General features: G+C 40.7%; 1 protein-coding gene across 1 annotated transcript in view; it reads right to left on the reverse strand.

Annotated features, from left to right (window-relative positions):
• The window catches only part of LOC113418086 (complement receptor type 1-like), a 160,725-nt gene that overhangs the window by 19,750 nt on the left and 128,191 nt on the right, over positions 1–12,784 (reverse strand). The window contains exons 21-22 of the mRNA XM_087959051.1: positions 4,131–4,322; positions 943–1,039 (exon numbers count right to left, since the gene is read on the reverse strand). Coding sequence (XP_087815177.1) covers positions 943–1,039; positions 4,131–4,322 — 289 coding nt within the window. The remainder of the gene's footprint in view (positions 1–942; positions 1,040–4,130; positions 4,323–12,784) is intronic.

Raw genomic sequence — 12,784 nt, forward strand, 5'->3', positions numbered from 1 at the left:
TAGCTGCTCCTTTCTTGGTTTGAAAGTAATTTATTGCCTCAAGCTAGCAGAAATGTAGGTTAAGATTAACAGGGCCAATTAAGTTCAACTTCCTACAAGTTGGACCTAAATTTAATATCCATTTGTAATGCACGATAGCAATTTACAATGCTGACAAAATAGGCAGATAAAGACAGCACCAGTTTCTTCCAGTTGATTCTGTCACCTCAAAACCCAGGGTGATTAACAAACACCTACTGATATATTGGCAGAATTTTACTGAGTTACATATAAATGATGCCTTTAAATAATTTCTGCAGATTTCTGCAAATCTGTTTTAAGTACTTTGAAAGATGTGTATGTTTCCAAGTAACCATATATTATAATTATCTATAGCTGTGATGGCAAACCTGTGGCACATGTGCCGGAAGTGGCATGCAGAGCCACTTCTACCGGCATGCGAGAGGTTGCTCAAAAGAGCCCCACTGTGCATGCGCTGCCCACCCACCAGCTGATTGTTGGGTATCTGGCGCGCATGCGTGGGAGACGTGCGCGCATGCACAGAGACACGTGGGGCGCACAGGGAGGGTTCTCATCCGCATGTGCAGAGATGTGCGGTGCACGCTAGGATCACACATGAATGCGCAGAGATGCATGGCACGCGGGAGGGATTACATGTGCATGTGCAGAAGGATCATGCGTCCCTGTGCAGAGACGCGTGGCATGGAGGGGTTCACACGCGCATGCGCAGGGGACATCCCCCCCCCCCACACGCATTGCCTTCTGGGTGCTGACACAGGAGCCCAAAATTTTCAGCACAGGAGCCCAAAAAGGTTAGCCACCACTGATCTATAGGAATATAGATAATTACTATGGTTTACAATTCAGATTTTATTATATTTTTTGTCCATTGTCTCCAAAGATATTTTTACAATTTGCTTCAACAAATAATCTCTAACTTACCCATAATTACAACCAAGGGTTACTTCTTCACCAAGTCGGAGGTCATCTGAAGTAACTATTTTGCCATTTTCTATATTTGGAACAGGACATCGCTTTCCTAAAAGATTGGAACTGATGTTATCATGTGCCCCTGTGAGTCTTACAACAAAATAAACACCAGTCTAGAAAATGGTATTATTCTAGCTTCACATTTCTCCATATTATATTATAGTTGTATCCCTCAAAAGAGTTATTTTGCAATGTAGTGCTACTTGGTAAACTATCCACAGCTTCTGTACATATCTTTTCAGTTCAGTGGCTGTTCATGCACTTACATATGAAAATAGACAAAAGTAGTTTATGAAACAGCTGCATGAATTGGAAAAAAGCTTGATGCTACTGAGTCAAAGTCTTTCAAACGTTCTCTGTGTATATTAAAATCTCTTGAAATTCTAATCATATAGTAACAATAAAAATAATTACTAACATAATTATAATTACATATGCATAGTACAGAACTATAGTAAAATAAATTACATGCTTAAAAAGAAAACAAACTAAAAACTTTAAAACAGACAATAAAACACTGGAACTGTGCAAACTTCTAAATTCCAAATATTATTTTTCAATTATTAAACCATAAACTGAATCTACACAACACAGAATAGAATTCTACAAACTTACCTGTTTTGACACAAAGCCAATTCAAAAGTCAAGTGTTGAAAAATGTCATTAAGCCAATTGTTTTCTAATATATAAACATCTTTCCATGTGTACATAATTTACCTTTTTTGCAAAAGATCAAGCAGAACATGCAAACTAATTTTTGTAGATGAACAAATTCCTAATTTGGAGGATATATTTTAACAGATCATTAAAGAGTTTTCATTCTTAACTTCCCTCCGAGTCACTCTTCATCACAGAAATATTTAAACAATGAGAAATTATTGGAGGGTATACATCTTATATAACAGAAAGATTGTTTTTCAAAATTATTACATCTTCATAAAATGAATGGTATCGATATTTGTACAATATTTGTTCATCAGCACAATAGCCCACCTCTTAATTATTTTACTTACTCAGGTTTTTAAATCATATGAAACATATTCAGTGGTAACATTCTTTAAACCCGAAGACAGGATTATACAGTAGAGGAGTGTCTAATTCTCTATTTCAAATTTCTTGAACATTTCTGTCATGCCCCTGGTGGAGACTGACTCTGAGGAAGAGGAGGAACAGCCAACAGGGAGTGGGAGTGTGGATCCAGAGGTGGTGGAGGCGGCTGGGGAAGGGCAGAGGCCGGCTGAGCAGTCAGAGGAGGATCCAGGCCCATCCCCTCCATCCTAGGTCACACAGGGAGGAGAGGATCAGGGAAAAGCAAGGTCTACTCAGGAGGAGATTACCATGATCCTCCTCGTGGCTTGCAGTTGGAAGCTATGTATATAAGTTTGTAACTGCGTAGTCAGAATTGCTGGAGTCAAAGTTTAGTGTTTACTTTGAAAGAAGTTTATTTTTGCTGGCGTTCTTCCCATGGACTCTCCTCGGTTATCTTCCTGGAATGTATGATTAATTATCTTGGCTTGCTTCGGAACTCTTGTCAATGCGGTTTGTTTTGGTTTTCTTTTTGCCTCATTATTTACTTTTGTGACATTAAACTGTGCGTAATAAAACAGTGAAGTTAAGTTGAAGGCATTACGGACTTTAATGTATGTTTTGGATTATTTTGAGAGACTGACTATGGGTCATCACAATTTATTTTATATTCTTTTTAAAAATCTTGGTGCAATATTGATGTTCCTCAGAAACAGAGATATCTTAATATCCTCACCCATCTGGGAAATTTAAATCGCAAAGCTCCTATCTACTAGACAGGATATTTTCCCAAGAATAATAATCCCCAGGTATTTCATAGATTCTGGAGTACCTGTATAAATGAAGCTTAATTTTTATGTCTATCTCTGAGGACCTTTTTATCAATAATAAATATAAAATTAAACTTATTTCAATTTATTGAAGACCCATATTGTACAATTTCTACACTTTAAGGATCTCGGTCCCCTCCTTCCCCTTAATGTATCATCTTGAAACAGGATAGTAAACAATTATCTCTTTGTCACACATAAGGTAATGGGGGAATAAAAAATAATTTTCTGCATTATTGTCCAAAGATTGGACAACCATTTATTCAGGATGGTACAAGGATTTCTAGCTTGGCTCTTGGACTAGAAGACCCCCAAGGTTGCTTCCAGCCCTATGATTTTATTATTGTAATATTGATATATTTTTGGGTTAAAGTTTAGTTAAACTTTCCTTCAGAGTAGTTTGCCAACATGTGGATTGGCTGACCTTGGTCATCTTTGCCCGCTTGCTTGCCTGGGAGTCTGGGACAACTCACAACAAGACAATTCGCCGCAGGACAAGAGTTACAGTAATATTAAAGAAATGGTGAAACAGAATCATTAAAAAAAGGATGCAAAAGGAGGAACAAAATAAAATGCAACAGGCAAACATTAAAATAATTTTTAATTATTTTAAATAAATTGAATTGAATTGTCCTGCAGCAAGTTCTCCTATGGAGAGTTGGCTGCAGCAAGTTGTCTGATTCTGTGGCCTGCATTCTCTCCCCAGGGCTTATCATCCCAGCCACATGTAAGGGGAGGCACCATGGAAAGGTTCTAAAGCCTGGCAGGGCTGTCTGTGCCATGCTGTACCCCAATACTGACAGGGTCCTTCTTTCACACACACTTAGTTTTCTTTTGCACACTGGCCAGGACTTCCTTATGCAAAAAATGGCTGGAGCTTGCTTCTTGAAAAATAATTATTCAACTGTATATGTTTCTTGGAACTTTTTCTGGCTTTATCTTCTTGATTGCCATTTTAACTTTATCCTCTATTACAAATTTAGTAACATAATTTTAAATTCTTCTGTATTGTACGTTCATTTTGCTAAACAATTTTTAATTTCTAAAAAAATCACATTTTTTGCTTCGCATTATTAAAACTTTGCATTATTCTTTTTGCTTGGTATAAATATTCTTTGCTAAATTCTCATAATCCAATAGTCAGAAGAATTTTAAATTACTGTTTTATTCCAAGTTATAGGATAAAAATTAAATGTACAACTTTAAATCTGACAATTTTGAAGAGTTGAACGTATTTCATTCAACATTGCATAGCACCCACTGTTGTTGACAAAAGATACTCACCTTGACAAAGTGTAGGAAGATCTGACCACTTACTAGTGTCAAGACATGTCATTCTAGGAGTTATTCCAGGTATATATTCATAACCTGTAATGCACTGTAATATCAGAATAGCTGCCGCTGGATAGGTATCTTCTAGGCTTCCTCCTCCTCTTAGTGAAGAATGGGGAGGTAGAACTGGTCTTGGGCAGTCACCTGTAGATAAGTAAAAATGAGGAAGTTCTGAAGTAGAGAACAGAAATAAATGCCTATTTATTTATTTATTTTATTTTATTTATGTTGCTGCCTATTCGCCCATGGCGACTCTAAGCATCTTACATAATGTAAAACCATATTTAAAATAAAAAAACAATAAAAACTAACAAAAAGAATCAAATAAATTAATAAAGTACAATAGAATAAAATCTGGAAAAAAATAAAAACTCACCCCCAACTCCCAACCTTGCCCCGACTACAGCAGATCGCACTAGCCATTTGATGAGCTCCATCCCGCTGGCAGAACCCGGTCTTCAGTGCCTTCCGAAAGAGTATTAGTGAGGGGGGTCATTCTAATCTCTGGGGGAATGATGTTCCAGAGAGAGGGAGCTACCACGGAGAAGGCCCTTCTTCTGGATCCCACCAGGTATATCTCCCTCAGGGATGGGACCCGCAACCTTCTCTGCCTCCCTGCTCTAATGGGTCGGGTAGATGTAACCGGCAAGAGACGTTCCCTCAGATAACCTGATCTCAAGCCATGAAGGGCTTTAAAGATGACAACCAGCACATGGAAGCAAATTGGCAACCAATGCAGCTCCCACAGGATGTGCACACCGGGGTCTGCACAAAACCATGCAGGCTGCTGCATTTTGCACCAACTGGAGCTTCCGGATGTTCTTCAAGGGCAGCCCCATGTAGAGCACGTTGCAATAATCAAGACAGGAAGTGACTAAGACATGAGTGACTGTAAGTAGGGACCACTGGTACAGGAAAGGGAGTAACTGGTACACAACGCGCAGTTGCGCAAAGACCCTCCTGGTCACGACTGGGCTGTAAAGCATAAGTCTAAGTGCTATTGCTATTAGAAGAAGCACTCATTAAAACACATGAAATCATTGTTCCCCTCTCCTTGGCATCAGCAAAAGCACACCTGAAGTACTGTCTGATTCTGAATCCTATATTATCAGGAGATTGACAGTTAGAACTGCTTCAGAGAGCAGTAACAAAGATGATTATGAGATGAAACAATTTTCCATAGCCACAGAGATTAGCATGAGAAATAACAAGTTGCAGCCATTTAAATAGGTAAAAAAGCGTCCAGATGATAAGACCTGTATAGCAGTTTAGCTGTGGAGGTTGTAGATTTTCCATTTTTTGATGTTCTTAAGTCAAATCCCTCATGGATTCTAAAAATAAGTTTCCTATATTTTGCAATAAGTCAGACTAGACAAACTTTATGGTTTCTTCCAAACCTACAATTTTCTCATTTTCCTCTTCAACTATACAAAGGAATACTCTTTCCCTCTTTTAGAGGAACTTAAAGCTATCTATCCTATCTTAGCTTATTTTTTTAAGGCAGGCAGATTGAAAATCATTCATTCGTTTAGATGTGGAAGAAACCTCAAATGCAATTTCCTGCATGGATAGTCCCTGCTACTATGTGGGACAGACGGAGAAGAAGCTAACCATCAGAAAGAACACAAGCGAGCAGTTAGGCAAGGAGCCTCAAACTCATTGATAGCTTCACATTACAATGAACAAAGACATGTTTTCAACTTCATAGCTATGATTGTTGGCCCAGAGAAACAAAAATAGTTGGAGAAATGATTGAAGCCAGCAAAACTGGCCCCGTCAGTCAACAGGAATCCTGATTTACCACCAGCTAATTAGGAGCTGAGGATTGCTTTTGTGGTATGGAGACAACTTGTCCTTAACACCAATAAGACCAAGGAGCTTATAGTAGACTATAGAAGGAATAGATCAGACATATACTTCCCTTATCAATGGAGACTGAGTGGAGTAAGTGGTCAGTTTTAAGTTTCTGGGTGTTACCATAAAAGAGAACCTGACCTCACATTACAGCACTGGTCAAAAGGGCCCAGCAGAGATTATACTACCTGAGACTTCTCAGGAAACAATAACTGAATGAAAAACTGCTGGTTACCTTCTACCCCTGCATCATAGAAAGTATTTTAACTTACTGCACCTGTGTATAGTTTGCCAATTGCACAGTGGCAGATAGGACAGTGCTCCAGAGGATTAACGTCATTGCCCAGAAGATCATTGGTTTCCCTTTCCCCTCTTTGGAAGAGCTTTATAGCTCCCGCTGCCTTAAGAAAGTTCAAAACATTCTCAAAGATCCATCTCATCCTGGGCACCCTATTTTTGAACTATTACCATCTGGCAATAATAAAAACAAGGACAAATCGGCTGAAAAACAGCTTCTATCCCAGAGCAGTAGCTCTATTGAATTCTACTGTATAGTGCAATATTAATGCAATATTAGGGTTTTTCAATTCAATTTTATAGAATGCAAAGGATGTGTGTGTTTTATTTTTATAGTTATAATGTACACTGAAGATGGCATTTAATTTCGTTGTACAAGGTGCAATGACAAACTAAAACTAAAAAAAAAAATCTTGGAAGAGTAAATCTTTGATCCCCCGACTGATTCAGATTGGATCCTGCAACATTCTCAAGGGACACATATATTTACCTTCATTCATGAAAATTATTTTATTTGTTTTTTAACATAATTATGTCTTTGGGCTTTACTTCTGCAGTTATAACAGACTGTGTAAACATAGCCCTACCAGTGACTTAAATAATCCTTAAATACATATTCTTCTGAACCTTGGCTTCAGAGTCCAGCTTTTATGTTCTGAAACAGAAGTGCACTTCTTGGTTTTCAGTCCCAGTCTCAATTGTTGTTTGGCTTTTGTAACTCAAGAAACCAATCCACAGAGAAAAGGTCAAGTGAACAGGTCAAGACTGGAAAAACCAATTTCTTCCCCTTGTAGTTAGTTACATTTCTGTTTGAGAAAGGACAACAAACATCACCCACAAAACAACTATGATGATGTTATGCAAAGGAACACCTGCCCTTGAATAAAGCCTTGGCTCCCATCAGGAGCAGTAAGTAGGAGGTGTTTAAAGAGCCTCCGGTGTTCAACTACCTCTGCCTTCCCAAAGACAGATCTGGCATTAACACTGGGCTGTTTCTGAATCCCACAGTCAACCAAAGGGTCCCCGGGTGGGGAAATGAAGGATGGAGAATCCACAGCCACCAAAGAGCCCCTAGGTTTGATCCGTGGTGGCGCAGAGATTAGAATGCAGTACTGCAGGCTACTTTTGCTGATTGCCAGCTTCAAGCAGTTCGAGTCTCAACTGCTTAAGGTTGACTCCGCTTTCCATCCTTCCAAGGTGGGTAAAATTGTTGGAGGCAATATACTGACTCTGTAGAGAGGGCTGTAAAGTCTAAGTGCTATTGCTGGTGCCAAACTTGGCAACTTGCAAGACTTGTGGACTTCAACTCCCAGAATTCTCCAGCCAGCTGTGCAGGTGTATGCTGACTGGAGAATTCTGGGAGTTCAAGTCCACAAGTCTTACAAGTTGCCAAGTTTGGAGACCTCTGCAACAGGGGGCAAAACATCGGCAAAACGGGCGTGGCCTTCGCAGCCCCCGCCTCTCCCTGCCCGCAGAGGGCTGGCGTCCTATAATTTCTTCTCCCTCGACTCAAAGGAGCTGAGCTGCCTTTGCGGCGAAGCAACTGGAGCAGCCGCTCTGCCTGGCGAGGCGGCCTGCTCGCAAAGGCACCGGAGACCGCGGCTCTCCCGAGCAGGGAGAAAGCGACTTCAGCGCCTTGTCGAGGGAACCTCCACTTCCCTAAAGCAATAACTAAGGCGCCTCTCCCCTCCCCCACATACCCCCGCCCATTTTAGAGCCCGAACTTTAGCAGGCTCGTAGAGGGAGAGGCAGGTGCCTCTTACTCACACAAAGCCGTGGACGAGAAGAGCAGCAGGAGCAAGGCCGCCGAAAGAACCCCGGCGGAACAAGAAGCGAAAAGACCCATCGTTAAATAGCAAACAGGAGCTTCAGAGGCAGAAAAGGGAGCAGCGCCGCCGCCAAATGCTACTGGGTGACGACAAACCGCAACCCTACCACTTTTCTGGTAAATGGGCGTGCGCCGCTTAGCTCTTTTATAAGCACGTCATCACAAACAGGAAGGGAGTTTCTAAGGCGACGGCGCCCTGCTCCACCGATCAAGGGTAGCGCTGCAGGAAAGCGCAAGAGCACGTGGTTTCGAACGGGAAGTGTGTCGCCCCGGGAGGAGGAAGGGCGGTGGTTTGAGCTCTGACTGTAAAAGGAGTTTGGAAGAAAGTTGCGGTGGTTAAGTCGGAAAGGAAAAGAAAAACAAAACAAAAAACCCCGCGGAGGTTGTAAATCAGAGGTCTCCAAACTTGGCAGCTTTAAGACTTGCGGACTTCAAGAATTCTGGGAATTGAAGTCCACAAGTCTTAAAGTTGTCAAGTTTGGGGACCCCGGTTGGAAATGATGAATTCAGGTTACAAAGCTGGTATTTTGGATCGTCCCCAGTTTACCGGTAGCTATGTGTTAGGTTTCAGTTCTCTCAAATGGGGATAATATGACTACCATCCACCTCTTAAAGCTCTAAAAGGTTTTGCAACTTGAAGACCCAACAATGCTGGAGGGTATCCAACTGGGAAAATATTGGTTGGTGGTGTATGCTTGCAGTTGTTGTATTCTGATTAAACTGGTTTTTTTAAGTCACGTTTTATAGAATGGAATAGGAATAGAGCTGGAAGGCACCTTTATTTTTTTGTTTATTTGATTTGTCAATCCTTACAAGATAATAGGTATAAGAATGAACATGAGTATGAATACAGGAAATAGGTACGAATAAATGGGGACAATAGGGCAGAGACGGGAGGCACGATTGTGCCCTTACAGATCTCTTAGAAATGGGGTGAGGTCAATAGTACATAGTTTAAGATTAAAGGAGTGTGGGTTTGAGGATGTAACAGTGCCCATGGTTTCTGAAAGCAAGCTATTCTGCTGCTTGATTGTCCTCACTATTAGGAAATTTCTCCTTAATTCCATGTTATTGACCAGCTTGGTGTAGTGTTTAAGATACCAAGTCAGAAACCAGGACAACATGGATTCTAGTCCTGCCTTAGACTCAAAGCCAGCTGAGTGTCTTGGGCCAATATCTGTCTCTCTCTCCCTCTGCCCTAGGAAGGAGAAACAGCAAACCACTTCTGAAATATTGCCAAGAAGACTGCAGGGACTAGTCCAAGCATTCTTGATTCCTAGCAACTATCTGGAGAAGACCCTCCAAATATTGGCAAGATTTCAGAAGTGGTTTGCCATTGCCAATCATTCATGCTAGAGCATCAACAGAAGTGGAAATACGAATTACTTCTGCACTTAAAGATTAAGCAATTGCATCTTGTATATTTAAGTTACTTCTAAATGATTTCATTTGCTTCCAAGCAACTTAGCTTTTCAACAAAGGAAACCAGTTTTGAATAAACACCTAAAGGATTGTGCAAAAAAGTAAACATAGTAGAAAATAAAAGTGCACTGCAAAACTTTTTACCTTTACTTTTTTATCATGCATCTTATTTTTGTCAGTTGACAAAAGATTCTGCAAACATTTACATTGATAATTAGAAATATTTGAAGAAAATAGTTTCTTAAGATCCTCATTACATATGAGGCACCATGCTGAGTCAGACTTAAAAAGTCCATTCTGTTTTTCAAAATGACCAACCAGCTTTGTTTATTTACCTTATGTTTTATGTGGTAGCAAATGCTATTCTTTAGTTTTATTCTGGGAGATGGAAAATACTGAAATAAACTTTTTTTAAAAAAAAGTAGCAGATTTGCTCTTAAAATTGATAAATGTTTCTGTTTTTTATTGAGAGAAATAAAGTTAAAACGGTATTTTTCTAGGAACTGCTATGGCACTTAGAAAAGTTGTTGCAAGGTAGTTAATCTTGTTTTTTCACAAAAATGAATGGCTGAGGCTGAGAATAAATTCAAAGCTTTATGAAACAAGGTAAATACAGCTGAGAAGTTGATCCCTGGCTTGGAAGTTATATAATTTATTTTGGAGAGGATTGCATTCCCCTAGTAAGAATAGAACTTCGTCAAGTTTATTGTAGATTTACTCATGTTACTGGATTCCTGCAGAAGTCACTGGGTAGAACAACCTATTAACAATTTTGGCTTGTACAATAACTCCAGCCTTTGCTGGCAAACAGTTTTGGGTTAATCCCTTAAAGCTGAAATTAGGGGATTTTCCTTGAGCAAATAGCTACAAATAGCTCAGAATTCTATATAACTCCATTTCTGAAGGATCTATGCTAATTTATTTAGCCGTTTAGTCATTTTAATAAACCACTGTTGATTTCTCTGGTCTTAAACAACTTTGAACTAGGATCTGAATAACTTTTAACAGAGTCCTTACATCCTGATAAATGCACTGTAGACTATTGATATTAATTGTAATGCAGAAGTGGGGATGCTCAATTATGGTACTAACCATATAAAATCAACTACCCACCTCCGTTCAGTAGAGACCCCCCATCCACCCAATTGTGGAATATTTGTACTATATTAAAAACTTATCTGGTTGCCCAAACATTTTGGTTTTCTCTCTATCTTTTGTTAGCTGTTCTACAGTGTCTTAATAGTGTTAATTTATACTTATTGTATTTGTTATTTAATGCTTTAGTCTATTTTTTATATGTTTAAAAAGTAAAATGATTTTAAATGAAGGTCAGCTATGATTTGAACAAATTTCAAAGCTTCCCTCCTACAATAGAAAGAAAGATGAAAAAATTCTTAAATATCTATTAGTTTTTCATTGAGTTCAATTAATAATTTTTATATCTATGTGCTGGGCAAAAACTGAGAAAGGCTGACTAAAATTTGGGAATTCCAATTTATTCATAGTAAATATCTTGAAAACCAAAGGTGATGAATATATAAATCCTCTGGCATCCAGCATAATCTGGAGACTACTACATTAACATTTCATAATGGGAAGACAGATTAGTTAACCAAGGGAAGGACATGTGCACTCAATTTTTCCATTGAGTCATCTATGTTTGACTAAAGCAATGCATGATGATGTTTCAAATAAATTTAGCTTATGAACAATCATTGACACTTGGACTTTCAGGAAACCTGATAGCAAGTACGTGATTCTCCTTAGAGCTGTTCGGAGCATCCAGAGAGTGGGTGGTGTTTCAGTCTCTGCAGTTGTAGGCTGAGCTTAATTTTGAGGAACGCTCCTCCCTCCATCACATGGCTCCAGCGTAGCGTTCCCCAGTTTTGCTCAGCCTCGTGCGAGACTTGGCAGTGACTTGTGTTTCTCCTTGGCCGTTCCAAGAATTCCTTTGCTGATCCATTTACTTAGTTGTTCTCAGGTTGTATTAATTTTTCTTTTAATTTCCTTAGCCCTGCGCAGTGGTCCGGACTACTAAATTCCCCTGGGAAGCGTGGTTTGCTCGCCCCAGTGGGTGGCAAGGGGAGGGCTAGCAGTGTCCTCACGCTACCCCCCACTCCCTCTTGAGTTGCCTAAGCCCTGCCGTCTTCCTCTTTCCGAGTTCTCCTTGCGATTTTCTTTAATTCGTTTCGTTTCGCTCCGTTCTCCCCCCCCACCGAACGCCATTTTTCTTCTTCTTTTTTCTTACCAGAGGAGTGGTTTTCCTCTCCTTTCCTGTCCTCTTCTATTGCGGACCTTGTACTGTCCCTGGGGAGGTCTTTTTCTTTTGCTGCTGAGAGGCCCCGTTGTCCTCGTTGCAGGCAGCTGCCATTTTAAGCGCCACCTCGTGGTCGGGCGCCATTTTGTTTTTGAGTTTTCCCTCGATCGAACGCTGCGGTGTTATTCCAGCCCAGCAGCAGGACCCGTAGGCCTGCTCAGAGCCCAAATTTGCTTCTGCCTCCAGCCTCTTCGAGTGGAAGCTAATTCCCTACTCGATTTGTTGATCTCCCACAGCCTGTCTCAGCCAGCGTAGCAATAAAAAGCAACACCACTTCCGCCCAGTTTTCGCCTGGGAAGGCAGTCGGTCTAGGCCTGCTCTCTCTCCAAGGCCTCTGGCGTTCATTAGGCGATTGGACAATTTTTTTCCCTATATCTTTTATTTTCAAATAAATAAATAAATATTTTTAAAAAAAAGCAAAGAGAAAGAGGAAATAATTAAAAAAAAACAGAAGTAAAAGGGGGGGGGAAGAATTTTGCTAGGGCTCCCGGCCTTTGTCATAGGTCGACCCCTAGGCGTGCCTACCGCCTCTTATCGATTCCTATCTTTTTCAATTATCCTTGAAATGGCAGAGGGCAATCCTTCTAAGGGTCCTTCCTTGAAGGCCAAGTCCAAAACCCACCATCTGCGCAGGCAGGCTAAGGATACCTCCAAAGCCTCCCAGAGGGACGCCTTAAGACAGGGGTCCTCAACCACCGGTCCGTGGACCGGTACCGGTCCGCGGGTCATTTGGGACCGGGCCGCCTACTTTGCCCGGCGCCATCTTGTTCCGGCGTGCTGGAATCTCAATCGAGTGCTGGTTTTGACGCCGTCCCTCAGCCTCGCTCGACCAAAAATGTCAGCTCCACGCCGTGCGTGGCTAGAGAAAAGGAACGTGTGGTAGCCATG

This window comes from Notechis scutatus, chromosome 3 (assembly GCF_049901735.1).
Source record: "Notechis scutatus isolate UNSWTSFEM ecotype Mainland chromosome 3, rNotScu1.2, whole genome shotgun sequence".
NCBI classification, from domain to species: Eukaryota; Metazoa; Chordata; class Lepidosauria; order Squamata; family Elapidae; genus Notechis; species Notechis scutatus.